The sequence below is a fragment of the Rhizophagus irregularis genome, chromosome 1 (genome assembly GCF_026210795.1).
Source record: "Rhizophagus irregularis chromosome 1, complete sequence".
In the NCBI taxonomy this organism is placed as follows: domain Eukaryota; kingdom Fungi; phylum Glomeromycota; class Glomeromycetes; order Glomerales; family Glomeraceae; genus Rhizophagus; species Rhizophagus irregularis.
In genome coordinates, this window is record NC_089429.1 from 5,477,240 (window position 1) to 5,494,365 (window position 17,126).

A 17,126-nucleotide genomic window follows, 5' to 3' on the forward strand; every position below is an offset into this window, starting at 1 on the left:
GCAGGACATTTTACATAACAAAAATATATGCTAAATTCCATCAAATGAAGAAACTTCACATTTATCGTATGATACACCTCTGGAATGAAACATTTTTATTCAGGGTTACTAAAGGATAAAGCACCATTGGATAAAGCACCATTGTGTATCACAGGCTAGGCTTTGTCTCGCATTGTAATAATATATTGATAATAAAAATACGTTTACCGATTTTTTAATTTTTTAATTTATAATGGTGATATAATTCTCAATATGACTCTTGACGACCGATAAAGAAGGAAAACATATTAATCTGAATTGAAATACCAGAATTACATCATATGATTTTTATAACCAATAAATTCTGATGGTATTAACTTTTTTAGATCAATTAGGAGAGTCTTTCAAATACTTGACAAGATGGCATTTATCGACACAACTTGCTCAGTGAGTTTATATATATTAATCTCTTTTCGTCCTGATTTGTATGATTTGTAGAACTTTCCAGTTTCCACTCCACTTCGCACTGAGGTTGATAATCTTCATGTGCTAATTTAAGTTATTATTATTATGTGACGAGTTGTAACTAATACTTATAACTCAATATTTGAATATGCTAAATTTTAACCTATTCGATTATTTTCAATTAATGGATTTAAATCAAACTTTTGAATCTACTGATACAGTAAGTCCTAAGTGATCTTATATATGTACATTGATCAAACTCAGGCAGCTAATCCATACTTAAATTTATATTTAAAAAAATCTGTAAGATGTAATTTCTTTAAAAAAAGAATGGGAGAAGGATTAATAACCTATTTTTATTGAATCATTAAGGAAATATAAATATGTCTTGCTTGAGCTATTCTTTGTAATTTCTATTCTAACACAAGTTATCCACATTTGTATTTCTGATTTGCATTTCCTAGCTGACTAATAAATTCTATGATTCTTTTCGATAGAAACTGTTTGTTTGCCTAGTTACTACTTACTATACCTCTTGATAGTCTCTTGTGATATAACGTGCTTCTATTGAGAATTAGTGAGATCAGGAATGAAATCAAAAGTATTGAAGTAATCACGCTATATAATATTTTCAAGTTCTTGACAATATTAAAATGTATTATTGTTCTTCTTTTCAATAGTTTTTATCGCATACATTTCACTCAACTTTGAATCAACATCAATAGAGACTAATTACCTAAATAAATAAAAAACGAATTAATGAAATTTGAAGAATTTTAAGTTAAGCTTTCGTTTAATTTGTCAAGGAAATATTGACCTTCCATAATTTTAGTTTGTCTGTAGTAAAATTGGCGAACTCATGTGCCTTTACCTCCTTGAGTTTTCTTGTCTACTTACGGTAAAATTCTTAAAATTCTTCCCGAATTCGACCTCAAAATATTTTAAATATTAGACGAGCTATTTATCTTGTCACACAGATCTGTCCGGTTACATCATCGTAAAATATGGCAACAATGATCGCTCAGTCCAGCTTAGTCTAAAGCTTGGAGTTACCACAATCTGCGGATAGAACTTTTTTTTAAAAAAAAACCACGTGTTAACCGTTATAATCATTCGTATCACGGGCATAGTTCAAAGAAGAATAAGATTGTTTATGGTGCTGATAAATCACTTATGTTGAGTGATAAAGGATAATAATTATTTGTAATGAAGAGACATTGGAGTGTATACGAGGTGAAATTTGGAAAACCAAAAGAATTAAAAAGAAAATATTCGGTCATACATATTAATAATATTAATAAATTTAAGGTTAAAAAAAAAACTGTTATTATTTTAAAAATCCAAATTTTATTGGATAGATCTCAGTTTGAATTATTTTGATTGTAACATTACATTAAGGAATCCTTAAAAAAAAAATTATTTTCACGTTGTCTAGTAACATGACTAATGGTCTCTCACTTTTTAACACATTAGATACTCTATATAAATAAAGGTCTCATTAATTTACTACTGCATCTGCTAATGTCATTCATTAATAATTATTGAACCCAACGAACATATTGACATTGACATACAACAGATGATTATAGGAGGTTTCAATAATTTAAGACATGACGCGAACAATCTCAAAGATGGCTTATGATAATTATTGGACAGAATAAACCATTCGATCCAGGGTAATATTATATTAATAGCTCAAATGTAATAATTAATTAAAAATATTTTTCCCTAATTCTCACTTGTTTAGCAGGAAATACTTTAAAATTACCCTCAGCAATTTCATTCATTTTTCTACAAACTTCTAAATCATTCATTTTACAAGTTTCTACATATTTATCATAAATATCCGCTCCAAAAATGTAATCAATTCCAACCCATCTCAAAGAATCTTTTTCTTTTGAAAAATCTGAAAATATCTTAATATTTTTTTCCTCAATAGCATCCATAATTATAGTTGATAATGGTGAACAGCATTTAGATAAATAACCTTGTAAACCTTTTACGCCTATATTCATTAATTCTAAATATTGCAATTTTTCTAACCCAAGTTTCGAAAATTCATTATCTAATTCAGCTTTATCATCAATCATTCCAAGATCTAATTTCAAATGACTAAGATTTTTTAAATGATTTATAAAAGTTATTACACTTGCTATGTCAACACGACCATAATCAGCATTTAAAGATAAATGTGTAATATTTTGGCAATGATTAACTAGCGTTTCAAGTCCTTCGTTGATATCATCAGATATAAATTTAACTGAAACTTGTTCCAACGCATCACCCGCTTTAATAAAGATAGCTTTCACAACCTCCTTTGGCAATTCACTAAGATGCAAAAATTTTAATCTAATAGAAGCATTAAGAATAGGTTGAATTGATTCAAGCGTTAAAGAACGACATTTTCTTAGAACTAAAGATTCCAACCTTGTACATTGATAAAGTGAAGTTAAAGAAATTCCTGAAAATATCATATCATCCAATACCAAATGTGTCAATTTATGAACTGGTAAAACATTAATTAACAAACAAATTTCTCCATAAACCTTATAAAATCGGCAATAAGTTAATTCAGGTTGCGACGTAATTAATCCTGCCAATATTTCAGCAGTCGAATAATTTGGAATCTTTATTCTATTTATATCCAAATGAACAAGTCCATTACATATATTTGGCAATAATTTTAAAAGGTCATATAAATTTCCTCGTTGTTCATGCTGACATAACGAGTTCGTATAAAATCGAAGTTTAAGTTTTCGTAAATTGACTAATCCAGGTTCATTATCCGCAAAAATATTGCTCTTTGGTATATCCTTATTAACCTTATAAGGACTTAGAATAAGATATTTCAAATTAGATGCGCTTCTCATGAATATTTTACATAAAGAATCTACCATAGCATTTGTTGCTTGTGATGCTGGAGTTTCGGTTTGTAACGTTGTAACTTCACCATCAAGTTCTTTACATTTAACTTCTGAACTTTCCGTTTCTGTGCTTAAAGAATTTGAAGTTTCGCCAGATTGTTGTAATTTTAACTTATTAAACCATGTTACCGTTGCCGTCTCAATTGCTCCAACATCAAGAATATGTATGTATTGTGCATAATTAAATAAAGGAAATGGACGGTCCGATAATTTTGAAAAATCAATTCCTTCATTAATTAAATATGATTTTTCTTCTTCGTTAAAGAAAGGAATAAAAACCTCGATATTAATTATATTCATTCTCGTCGGATTATATGGCATAGGTCTTCTCCAAATTATCGGAATAACTTTTCGACACCAAAATCTATTTACAAAAAGACATGAATATAATGAACGTCTATCAAATTTTAAATACTTAAATATTTCATCAAAACATTCCGAAGGTAATTTTGAAATCGTTATAGGATCTTTAAATTTTTCCGTCGTCGACATTTTTTTTTTATTATTTTTTCTGTCAAAAAAAAAACCTAAAAATACCCTAGAAAAAAATATTTATACCCCAGTTAACGATTCACAAATTCTTAATTTGGTCCAGAAATCGAATGATCATCTGATTGCATTATTAACACGTTTAAAAATAAATAATTCCCCTTCACCTTGTATTACTCTATTTGAACGTCACTTCTTAAAAATAAATGATTATTAATTATATTGATTAAACATAATGGATCATATCTGATACCATTGACGTGTTAATTATCGATTTTAATTTTTTAATTATATGTCTGAATCGGAAAAAGAAAATTGCCTTATATAGTAGTACCAAATTTAACAGAATAGCAAGCAAAATTATATTAAAGACGTTCCTTCTCTTAGTATAAAGAATACGAGTAACTTTCTCAGCAAATATTATTCACCTGAGGACTTTGGTGAAGAAGATAGTAATGAAAATTCGATGTGATAACACGGAAGTCTATTGAATGTAATTATGGTTGTTATCATGTTATTAATGTAACAAAGATAATATTGTAGTGGGACTTGTTTCCATTTTAAGTCACTATATGAATAAATTAAATCCGAATAATATCTTAAATGAGAGACGTTGGAAAAAGATGAGAACGAGGTTAATATAATGTTGAATGATACGCGTAAAGGTTCTAAAAATATAATAGGTCAAAAAATTACAGAACCCGATCTTAGCAGGTAGTGAGAGGGAAAGTTTTATTATCTTCAAATAAAAATTGTTTTATTGGTAAATTAAATAGAACTGATGATTTACAAACGTACAGTATATTAATATTCAAAACTATTCAAAACGATAATATAAAGAGTATGGGAATGAAAGTTGTAATGTAAAAATAATAATTATGGGTCCTGAAGAGAAAATAACAATGCAAGCTGTTCAGAAATAACCATTGTTCAATGACATATAAAAACGTTGCGGATAAAACGATATAATTGCAAATGCTGGATCAAAAGGAAAAGTAGCAGATCTTGGCCCTGGAGAACTTATATGAGTTAGACATGTATGAATACAAAATTTATGCCACATATTATAACAGATTATTTTTTAATTGTAACATAAACGCGTCGAATATCTTTTAATTGGCCAAAATATTAGGCAACGGTTTAATATTTGATTCATTATATATTACTGGCTAATAAAATGCAAGAAATCCAATTTTAATCATTTATCCTCAAATTCAGCGATCCAAAGGTGAAAACAATTCGAAAAAAAAGGCAAGCAAAAAAAACCAAAAAGACCACAAACGAAAGAGATAATATGAAGTTGAAAAAAACGATGTCGTCAAAAGTCGCATTTTGTTGAAAATCATCCAATTATAAATAACGGTTTTTGCAAGAATAGATGTTGACTCAACAGTATTGGGTAGCCTTTAGTCCTTAAAAAGAACAAAAAAATAATAAAAAATATTTTTTTTCAGTTATATAGCCTTTTTTGTAATAGTAGAGTGATTTGTGTAAACTTAATTATATTTTATTGGTTATCGCGAAAAATTATCTAATAATCATTACAAAGACATCAAAATTTATAAATTGATTTTCTTTTTTGGTATGGCGTCATGTAATGAATATTGAAATGATCTGATCATTACGTTTTATAAATATTTTGAATTCAAAAAAACTTTTTTTTTTCTCTTACTTTTATTTATTTGAAAAATGAAGGCTATTGTATTAAATAATTGGTTAAAAGATGTTGATGAGTTGGTGGTTGATAATAATGCACCTGAACCAAAGTTGGGAGATAATCAAGTTTTGGTTGAAATTAAGGCTGTTGCTTTGAATTTTTTCGATATTTTACAGGTAAATAATATATATATATATATTTGAATATTAAGAATGGTTAGTGAAATATTTTGCGACAATTAACCCTGGTTTTGGTAAAAATATTAGGTTCAAGGGAAATATCAAGAGAAACCACCGTTTCCTCATATTCCCGGAACTGAGGTAATTTATTATTTTCGATTATTTTTCGAATTTTTCTACCAATTAAACCTTTTTTTTTTCAGTTTTCTGGAATTGTTATCAAAGCAGGAGAAAAATGTAAAAAATCATTTAAACAAGGAGATAAAGTATTTGGTAGTGCAAGTGGATGTTTTGCAGAACGTGTTTCGGCACAAATTAATAATTTACATTTAATACCTGATGGTATGAGTTTTGAAGAAGCTGCAGGGTTATCTATTACTTATCCTACTAGTTATGCTGCTTTAGTTATCAGAGCTAAATTACAAAAAGGTATATTATACGAAAGAAATATTTCTATTTTAAAGAAATTAATAATAGTTATTATTTACAACGTTATAATAATTTTTATCTTTTGATTAAAAGGCGAATGGTGTCTTGTTCATGCTGCAGCTGGTGGTGTTGGAGCGGTAGCGGTACAAGTTGCTAAAGCTCTTGGAGCAAAAGTTATTGCTACAGGAGGTTCATCAGAAAAATTAGCTATTGCAAAAAAAGTGGGTGCAGATTATGCAGTTAACTATAAAGACAAAGATTGGCAAAAGCAAGTATTAAAAATTACGGGAGGAAAAGGTGTTGACGTTGTTTATGATCCTGTAGGATTAATTGTTCCTTCTATTAAATGTATAGGTAATTAATTATGTTCGTTAATTTACTCAAAATGATTTTGGCTAACGCGATTTCTTTCTAAAATAATTTATTAATAATTATAGCATGGAATGGGAGACTCGTCGTTATTGGATTCGTAAGTGGCAATATTGAAAAAGTACCAACAAATCTTGTATTACTTAAAAATATATCAATTATTGGGTTATTTTGGGGCTCATATGCAAAAAATGATCCAGAACGTAATGATGAAGTTTGGAATGATCTGTTTAATTTATTTGGTAGTGGAAAATTAAAACCTCTTGTTTATGAAAAAGTTTTTCATGGATTGGATAACGTAAAAGTTGGCCTAAAAGCTATTGCGAATAGAAATACTTTTGGTAAAGTAGTTGTTATTCCTAATGGTGCTAGATCAAGTAAACTTTAATTATGGTTTGGATGAGCTTTTTTTTTAATTTATTTAAGATTGTAAAATTTAAAAATTATAGTAAGAGTATATGTATTGATAATCAACCATTAAATGTAGAATTTTGTTTAAAGAGAATAAAAATACTTGTGAAATTCTTTTGATTACCAAACTACATAAACTACATGTGAGCAAAATGAGAAATGTTCTATGTGACCATGTATTGCTTTTCAATATATTGATATTCCTGCTGCAACAACATTTTGGATGACTTGTGTATTCTTATTGATTTATGTCAATCTTTGAGTTTGTTATATGAGATCAATTAATCATATATTGTATCTAGGTTTAAGAATAAATAAGACCAGGCAATCTTGTTAATAAAGGATGGTAGCAAATCAGAATATATTGTACCTTACAAGAATGGATTGATGGTAAACTATATTATTCTTTTTCAATCTTTTTTTTTTTTGGCAAGAATTTTATTGAATATAAACTCTTTAAGATATGTTGGTAAAGAGATAACAGGAATTTTATTTGATTTAAATTCAGATAATTAAATATTATAAAATATATTAAATTAAGGGCATGCAAATAATTTAAAATCCAGAAAAATATAAAAACTTATTAAAAGAAAAAAATATCCTATTTGTACTTTATATTAATATATAAAAAAAAGATTTTTCCTTTAAATATATTATTCTAATAAACTACTTGTAATTTTGTAATAGAGATATTTATTTATAAACATTCCAATTATAAAGAATAATTTCTATATTGGTTATATTAGTATTTATATTAGTAATTAATTTTTTTTTTATTTATAAATATTTAAAAATACTTAAATATAAGTAGTATATTTCAGATAATTTATTTATTATGATTTTTATTTTTGATTTATTAGTATTAATTTTAGCCTTTTAACTATTACCTTAAAAATACTTATTTTTTTTTTAATATACTTATAATACTTTTATTAAAAGGATTTAATTAAAGTTAATTTATTTACATTATTAATAATTATTATAATTTTAAAAGTTAAATTGGATTATCATATTTATAATTTATATATTATACTATATATTTAGACTTATTTTATAATATTAATAAAAATAATACTGGTATTAGTCATTATAATAATTAAATAATGAAATTTAAATATAATTTATAAATATGTTAATATAAAATATTGTTAATTAATACATAATTTTTTAGTTAAAAAATAATATATAATTTAATATAAAATTTATAAAATTATAATTTTCAAATAAAATCATTTTTACAAATATTTAATTAATGTAAATTATAACTAATTTTTAAAAAATATGATTTTAAAAATTAAATTAGATTCTCTTTTAATAAAAACAATTTTAAATTTATATTTTTACATATTTATTTCAAAGCCAATTTTAATATTTATATAAAAAAACTTTGAAAAATATTATATAAATTTATATAAAATTTTACAAAATAATAATATAAATTATAAATATAATTTTAAATATAAATAGTATTTATAAATGCTTAATTTTTAGTTTTTACTAATTATTTGTAATTTTAAAAAATATAATTCTGGCCAAATTTACATCTTTAAAAATTATTAAAATAAAAAATAAAAATATTATTTTATTAGCAATTTTTATTGAGTGAAAATCTGTATAAATTTAAAGTTAAAGAAAAAGTTTTAAATAATAAAATTTTATGCAGATTTTTTAAAAAAAACCTTTGAAAGAAATTAAAGTATAAAATGCAATAATTTCTTTAATATAATTATATTAAAGAACTTTTAGCAAATTAAATTAAATTATGATAGTAATATTATAATCTAATAGTAATATTATAATCTAGCAGTAATATTGTATAATATTATAATCTAGTAAAAATAATCTCTAGCAGTTTAATATAGTTTTACAGTATATTATAATTTAATAGTGATGTTATAACCTAATATTATAGTCTAATATTGGTCTTATTTTCTATTTTTTAGATGACTTTACTACTTTTTAATTATTGCTTTAGTTAATTCCTACTATTTAATAATAATATTATAATTTAATAGTAATAAAAATATTATAATTTTATAATCTAATAGTAATACTTTTTCTAAATATTCCTATTTTTTATTATTAAAAAACTATTTATATTAGTTCAATTTTATGGCTTTTTATTATTAAAGTGTTTATATTATTTTATAGTTTATTTAACTTTATAATCTTTTATCATTAAAATATTAGATTAATATTAGTATCATTTTAGTTATTTTTAATTGCCAAAGTATTTACCTGTATTTTTTTTTCTATTCTCTTTAAATTTCCAAAAAAAATGTATAGTAATCTGTAATGCAATTTTAGTTAATTTTGATTGGTACTATAATATAACTTTAGTCAATTTTTAGGGAGAAATTCAGCTTGGCAGTTTAATAATATCAAATTAATATCATGAAGGATAGAAAACTGATAAGAAACTGGCAAAAAACTGGTAAAAAGGTAGAAATCCAGTGAGTTTTATTAGTTTGCCAGTTTTTAATTAGCTTAGGTGTTAAGTTATTGTAATTTCAGCCAGAAATTATAAAATATTATTGGCTAAAATGATTGTTAATTTATTATACCTTGAGTTTTAAGGCATTTTTTGAATAATACAAAAATAATCATAAGAGATTAATATAGGATATACTCTATGTATATTGTTAGGAGAATCATATAATAGTGATTTGTGATACTCTACACATATTTACCAACAATTTTATAATTAAAAATTCCATCTTCATGTGACCAGTGACATTTAAGGTCAATTAAAGGGATGTGAAAAAATGATTTTGGGAGGCAAAAAAAAATCCCTCAGATAAATATAAACATATTGTTAGAAGAATTATATAATAGTAATTCCAGAGGGCTTAATATCAGATGATATCCAGCACAGTGTCAAGTAATCATAATTTACTGCGCCTTGAATTCTGGGTATTACTTTTCACTACTTATGTTCTAGTATTTTACTTCTCGCTTTCTGTGATTGTGAAAGATGATGCTGGGTCAATAAACTTTACTGATAGAATGGATCGTATGTGTCTTCTGTTTCTATTCTTTTTTACAGCTTATTATTCAACCATAAACTTTATATATTCCGATGTGAGCAAAACAAATACTTTTATTAAATTAGATTATTATAAGCTATGTACAATAATGACACATAAACTACAGTAGAAATTTATGCCATAAACGTTTTTCAACAAGTCATCATATGTATAATCATCAACACATAATACTTCAAACTTTGGTTTTTTCGCTTTTTTTTTTGGTTTATTAGGTGTACGGGACGGGACTCCTTACCTTAATTATTGTTACTTTACCGGGAAGGAATTTTTCTTTCTCGGCTCTTTCTATAATGCGCTTGAATCGAGAAACTGTGTAACGCAACAATTTCTGTATGTCATAAGATAAAGAAAGTGAGTGTAAAATCTTAAGTCTGAATTGTTACCAACCTTAATTTGCAACATGATGCGTGCAATTTTAGTTAGCTTCCAAATTTCATCATACGAAGTAGGGATGTCAAACTTTCCCAATTCAAAATGATGTGTAGAATCCGACTCCTACATATATTATAAGGACAGCACGAAGGTAGAACCACGATGATGCGAAACCAGGCATAATTAATTTATTACAAGCATTTAAAACTTGTTTTGAAAGTGCACACACACATATATATATTATACTCCACTTTCGATAGCAATTGCTTTGACTAGGGTTCTGTGCATGTCTCTGAGTGTTTTCAAAACCTTAAGAATGTCTGAAAAATTCTTGGTGTCGTTATCTACTTTAGAGCTTGCACGCTTACATATGGAGAATTCTCGGCCATATGATATATCTTTTCCAAGATCATGTCTCTATATGTAGGAATCTGTTAGTAATCAAACAAAAAATATGAAACTTCATAAAGTTACTATACCGTGAACATCAGTCTAGGTGAAACCCTTCAACTTTATCCGGGGCATCTGTTGCTTCACTTCGTCGATCTCGAGACCATTTCTCCACTTATATGAAAAATAATCAGTATTATCAATAATGAAAAGTACTTAGCAGTTAGGGATATAATAAAACATACAAATGTGTATCTAGAATATCGTCGAAACAAGCGAAAATGTGTCTTTTGATGAGCATATCTATGTCCCTTTCGGAGTTTTTTCGTTGCGGAATTCCTATGCCTAACATTTCACACCTGATTGTAAAGAAGTGAAGTATTAGAAGCTGTATGTATCCAAGCTGAAATTTAACAAATAAACTTACGTGTAACGAACCAATTCTAAGATGTATCCCACCTCTTTATCAAGATAGTCATTCTCTTCAAGAACGAATGATAGTGTTTTATTATTTGTGGGTTCGTCATCAAACAAATCAGGTTCTTCTATGTTCATCTTCTCTAGTTCGTTTCCTCTGGTCTTCTAACAGTTGCTCCCCGACATGTTCATTCTCGTTTGAATACATCGTATATGTTTTTTCGCGACGACTACCTGAAATCTGCATCTGTCATATGTTGATGCATGGTACATTTAAATATCAATTGAATTGATCAAAGTAAAAGCACAAAGCTTGCTTTAAATCTTTCTTCGAAAACACGAGACCAATCGGGATCACCTACAACTACCTAACGTCTCAAATAAAAAATAATTACTCTATGCTTCTAATGAATAGTGACTGAGGACGACACCTATACTCACAGGGCGAAACTTGACTGAAGCTTCGACTTTATCACTAGGGAGAAGGGGCGACACCTATACTCGCAATCAGGGCGAAACTTAACGCGAGTTCCTTAAAAACGAAAAAGAGGGTTGAAGATAGAATACTTTGCTTAATTTTCAATATTTCCGCAGTCGTGACAAAACGCTTATTCCACGTTCCATTCAGTTTCTCATTTTTTTTGAACTTGAAATCAATGTTCAAGCTAACAAATTCCGATAAAATGGGTACATGGATACCCGTTGGAAGTACGACTTAAAGGACTGAAATTACACTAGAGTATATATAGGGAGTCGCGTCTTTTCGCTTCAGAAGTACTTACCGTCAAAACCACATGGATAGCCGGTCGCCGCTCGTTCATTCTTTTGATTTTTTGGGTAAGAACGCAAATACCGATAGATTAATAAATCACACCGTATGTGCACACTTATTCAAGTATTACGTTACACAATTTATTTTACGAAATAAAGCCCATATGTTTATTATTTGTTTGAAGTGAAATATGCTAGAGAAGCAAATGAAATGTATGATGCTATCAAAGAGGGATTCTAGGCCATTTAATGCGAGTCCCAGCATCAAGTTATTTCTTTGCTCTATAAATAATTTCTACAGTTAATTTGTTTCTATTTATATCGCTAACTACGAGACTTTCACAGCTTCTATAAACACCAGATCCCATCCATATCTACAAAATTTTCCACCCGCACACAGAATATTCCCCCGCAAGAGAACTTCACCAAGATTAAGTGATTTCGATCTACAACATAAATCGGGATTAGCAATTGAGGTAAAAAATAAGCAATGTAGTATACTTACCATTACTATTAATTTTCGCAACATTCTATTCTACCTAAAATTTATTGCTTAATGCATTATAATAAAGGTAAAACAATTTTTTTTATCGCACATACGATACTGCGCAGAATTCGGCACGTGAAGATGCAAAATTGTTTGATATACTGCGCCAGACCTTTGCTGTGAAGTTGCATGTGACGAGATTCATGTGAGTAATTTCACTGCGTCCATTGTACGTACGCGTCTCGGCGAAGATCAAAATGCCGATATATAACAAGAAGAGTAATATGTCCGTTTTATTTTGGAACATCCATAGATGCGGGAAAATCGATTAACATCGTGATGATATGTTTCAAGAAGCTAGCCGAGTAATAAAACCAACATACCTTATAAATAGTTATAATACTTTATGGAATACACTCGTTTGTTTGATTGGATGATAATATCGATGATGCAAATTATGGTAAGCTTGAATGTTTCGCTTAATTTTTCGTTTTTTTTTATTTGCACAAGGCGGATAAAAGGGTTCACTAACCGGGACATCACCTTTTCCAGGATCGATTTTGGAATATGCTTTTGGGAAATTATGTTAATGTGATCGCATCACGAAAATCTGATTAAAGCGCAATTTATTTTTTATATTATTTTTTTTTTAATTTTTATTTCTTTTTTGCGGATATTAGTAAATTGGGTTTACTGGATTTTAGATAATAAGATTGGTAAATTTTGATTTTGAAATTTTTTAAAAAAAATTACTATGAAATACTAAAGGTAATTTTTTAATAACATAATTTATCACCTAATTAGTTCAGTAAAAAACAGTAATTATATAGAATTATAACTTGTAGGTTAAAGCAAAAATAGGCGCTTATAAGAAGGTATTCTTGTCAGAAGGTGATGGAAATCTGACTGTATATCCTTCTGATTTCCATTTTACTATTTATGGATTTGAATTTGAAAAATCTTAAATTTTTTAAATTTTATAATTCCAGCTAAAATTTTTCTTTTTTGCATAATTGAGTAATATTATACAATAAAGAAAATTTTAAAAATAGAGAAATGTATTATATAATATTCAAAAAAGGAAATTTTTACTATTTGTAGATATTATCTTTGATTTTAAATTGGCTTCTTAAAAATAAATTTTAAAGTTTTACTTTTAAAATTTAATTAAATATTTTTTATAAGATTTGTTTTGATAATTTTCTAAGTAATTCTATAGATCTTACCAGCAGGATGGGTGGTCATGAAAATTATTTGTATTACAAATTCTCTCTATAACATAAGATTTTTTTTTAAAAAAATTTTTTGGAATAAATTTTAAAATAAATGAAACTTAAATTTTTTTTTTTATTATTACTTTAATGAAATGTTATTAATACTTCATTCTTTATTGTATAAAATTACCAATTTTTTATGAGTTTTATGATAAATTAATAATTTTTTTTTTTTAGCAAAATATTTATTAATATTTTTATAGATTTTAGATTCTTTTATTTGACAAATAAATTTCAAATTAATTTTATTATTGTTTTTTTTTTAATAAAATAGTTCAATTTTTTTAATAAATTTTCAGTTTCTTTTATTGAATTTATTTGCAAATATAAATAAATTTTAAAATAGACTTTAAAATATTTTGATTTTTTATAAAACTTCCAATTTTCTTTTTATTTAATATTCCTTATAAATTAATTTGTGATATAAATAAATACTAAAAATAAAAAACTTATTTCATAATTATCTTAAAATCTAGCAGTTCAAATTTTATAATTTTTTATGTAATAAGTTATATGAAAGTTACAAATAAAAAAATCCATTAAATTCTAATTATTAGATATAAAATAATTATTTTTGATTTCAAATTGAGTTTGAATTAAATTTAAAATAAATTGAATCTATGGAGCAGAAATTTGATTTATATAGAAGAAAATTTTAAAGTTTATATAGAATGTTGAACACAAACTATGTGAAATATAATGATACCAATGTTATATCCTTTTACTTTTTCTATATAATATATGTATTTTTGACTGCTCTGCAAGTTTATTTAAGGCATCAAAAAGGGTTTTAAATGCTGTTTTTGACTTATATATGAAAAATTGTCTTTGCCAATCATTTTCTAAATTTTTTTAAGAACAATCAACAAAATCAATTATTCATAGGTAAAGTCAAAACTGATATTCTTTGATGCCTTAAGTAAACTTTTAGAGCAGTCAAAAATACATTTATCTACTAATTTTGAGTTTATACTATTAGTTAAAATGGCAATAATCATATGATCCAAATTCAAACATTCCATGTTTAAATAAAAATTGCCTATATAGAATATTACTTTTATTAAACTTATAAATATAGGTTAATTTTAAAATAAAACTTTAAATTATTTCTTTTTATAATAAAATATTATTAATATTTTATTTATTTTTTTGTAAATCTATTTTTCAACTTTCTTAAATTTATAATGATTTATAAGTGAAGCTTTATTTTTTTTGTTATTTTTTTTAACTTTAAAATTTTACCTTTTCTATTCATTTTTTAATTAGTAAGATTTAGTTTTAATTTATCTTTAAATTAACTTTATAGTTATAGATATTAGTTTAAAAGTATAAATAAATATAATTTATATATAAATATAAAATAAATAAATAAATATTAATTAACATTAAAATTAATTAAAAATTATAATTAGTTTTTACTAAGATTTTACTAGTTATTTAACTAAGATTTTTTATTTAAAAAAAACTAAAAATAGCTAATTATTAATTATTTGGCTAATTTTAAATTTTAAAATTTTTAAAATTAACTAGTTTTAAATTATATTTAGTTTAATTAATAAAACTGATTTTACTAAATTTAAATATTTCAACTGGTATAAGTTTTTATTTTTTTAATCTATTATTATTACTATTTGATTAAGATTTTGAATAAATTATAAGTTACTTGATTTATTTTTAAATTAAGATTATATAATTTTCTAGTATTCAGTCATCTAATAATTTAATTTTAATGTTTTTTTTTTATTTTATAATTTTTATTGAGAAAAAAAATTATTAAAATTGGATTACTAAATGTTAAAATATTTGCAAAAAATGATTTTTTGAATTTTAGTAAAAAAAAGTAATTTTAGTTAAAAGTTTATTATAATCATTAATCTATATATTAGATATTTGGATTTTTATCTAACTTATTATTAATAACATTGGCATTTTTTTATACAGTAATTTGCAATTTAAAATGATTAATTTTAATTTAAAAATTTCTTATTTTTATAATTATAACAATCAAACAAATTTTTATATTTCATAAAATCCAAATACTAATATAAAAATATTTTCAATATATTAGTAAACTTTACAATAAAGATGTTAAATCAGTCCTTTTAGTTTTGTTTATTCTAACCAGTTTTTGGAAAGTAATAAAAGTTTACACCTTTAGAATTTTGTATAGATTAACCCTTTCTAAAATTAAAATATTAAATAACTGGGCAAAAAAATGCTTTTTTTCCTTAGATTCTTCTTTATTTTAAATTGATTGATTAAATTGAAACTAAATTTTACTATTTATTTGTCCTCAATCTATCAAATTATGTTTGTTAACCTTTTATTGAGCCCATAATTTCATACAGTATTAATTTCTTGATGAGAGCATTTGAAAGTAAAAATTGTGTAAAAAGATAAAGGAAAAAATGTAAATTTGTAATCAATTAATAGAGTTATAAATTAAATATTAGGATAGTAACTACTAAAATAATAAAATTTTAATAATGTTAAAAATTTGAAGTTACAAATTTTTGGAATAGCAAAATTTTAAAACTTTCTATACTCACCTACCTTAGTCTAAATAAAAGGCTGGCACAAAAAAGAAAAAAAAGAAGAAAAGAAAAGTGTTTTTTCATAAAAACTTAAGAAGCCATATTCTTATAAAAGAAAGAAAAGAAACATTTCGTTAGAAACGTTTTTAATTAAAAACTTTGCTTTTTCTCCACCTCATAAGTCAGCGTCTTTACAAAGAATAAAAAGTTTCTTAAATAGAGTTGCATTGCTTTATCGAAAATAAACACTTAAAGGTTATAAACTACAAAAAAAAGCAAAGAAACATTAGCAACTTATTTCTAAAAAAAATAGTTGTTCCCCTCCAATATAAAATTTCATTGTTTAGGAGTCCCGGAATTTAATTTTTATCGTTATTTTTAATCTAATTTATCTTTTGTGATAAACAAGATAGGTAAAAGATTTCTAATCATTACAATAGAAATTGTTCACATTGTTCGAGTTATTGTTTAACTTTTTTAGGAATATTGGTTAAATTAACCAGTAACTTTTTATTAACCGGTCCACGCTCTCTTCCTGGGAGTATGTGATGATATCTGTTATATCAGCGATCCCACCACTTCTGATCGTCTCGGTCTTGATCTTTTATTGAGTGATTAAATATTGCTCGTTTTTACACGATCATTAAATGTCTTTAGTGGCATAAGACTGAAAAGACTGTGGCTCAATTCGTTAAAATTTAATAAAATAAACATTAACAAATTAACCGGTTAATTTATCATCAAATAAATAAATAAATAAATAATAAAATTGTGCATTTTTCTTGGTGGTTAATTTAACCGGCTCGACCCGACATAAATTTCCATTTGTTTACTAGTTTAATTTGTAGTAAATAATAATGTAGTAAAGGAACGAAAAGAATTTTAAACCTTTTAGGCAGGGTTTTCACTTTTTTTTGCAAGAAATATATTTC

At 25.3% G+C, this 17,126-nt stretch overlaps 4 protein-coding genes across 4 annotated transcripts; 1 reads left to right on the plus strand and 3 right to left on the minus strand.

The window, feature by feature from the left end:
• Positions 1-1,749: 1,749 nt before the first annotated feature.
• Positions 1,750-3,882, minus strand: OCT59_001129 (uncharacterized protein). Its single transcript, XM_025321515.2, has one exon. It carries the CDS (start codon positions 3,858-3,860, stop codon positions 2,157-2,159), a length of 1,704 nt encoding a protein of 567 aa, XP_025168686.2. The 5' UTR covers positions 3,861-3,882; the 3' UTR covers positions 1,750-2,156.
• A 1,612-nt stretch (positions 3,883-5,494) lies between these two features.
• On the plus strand, positions 5,495-7,036 carry OCT59_001130 (uncharacterized protein). Its single transcript, XM_025321514.2, has 5 exons — positions 5,495-5,690; positions 5,781-5,834; positions 5,897-6,122; positions 6,216-6,476; positions 6,560-7,036. The coding sequence occupies exons 1-5, from the start codon at positions 5,547-5,549 to the stop codon at positions 6,877-6,879; spliced, it is 1,005 nt and encodes a 334-aa protein (XP_025168685.1). The 5' UTR covers positions 5,495-5,546; the 3' UTR covers positions 6,880-7,036.
• Positions 7,037-10,157: 3,121 nt separating this feature from the next.
• OCT59_001131 (uncharacterized protein) lies at positions 10,158-10,809 on the minus strand (the record flags this gene model as incomplete). Its single annotated transcript, XM_066139327.1, has 4 exons — positions 10,158-10,277; positions 10,337-10,444; positions 10,631-10,738; positions 10,801-10,809. The coding sequence occupies 4 exons, from the start codon at positions 10,807-10,809 to the stop codon at positions 10,158-10,160; spliced, it is 345 nt and encodes a 114-aa protein (XP_065988740.1).
• A 45-nt stretch (positions 10,810-10,854) lies between these two features.
• Positions 10,855-11,266, minus strand: OCT59_001132 (uncharacterized protein; the record flags this gene model as incomplete). Its single annotated transcript, XM_066139328.1, has 3 exons — positions 10,855-10,885; positions 10,957-11,070; positions 11,139-11,266. 3 exons carry the CDS (start codon positions 11,264-11,266, stop codon positions 10,855-10,857), a joined length of 273 nt encoding a protein of 90 aa, XP_065988741.1.
• Between the last annotated feature and the right edge of the window lie 5,860 nt (positions 11,267-17,126).

Coding starts and splice junctions, on each gene's coding strand:
- OCT59_001129 (XM_025321515.2), bottom strand. CDS start 3,860: ATGTCGACGACGGAAAAATTTAAAGATCCTATAACGATTTCAAAATTA.
- OCT59_001130 (XM_025321514.2), top strand. CDS start 5,547: ATGAAGGCTATTGTATTAAATAATTGGTTAAAAGATGTTGATGAGTTG. Junction 6,123..6,215: donor CAGAGCTAAATTACAAAAAG/GTATATTATACG, acceptor TTTGATTAAAAG/GCGAATGGTGTCTTGTTCAT. Junction 6,477..6,559: donor TCCTTCTATTAAATGTATAG/GTAATTAATTAT, acceptor TAATAATTATAG/CATGGAATGGGAGACTCGTC.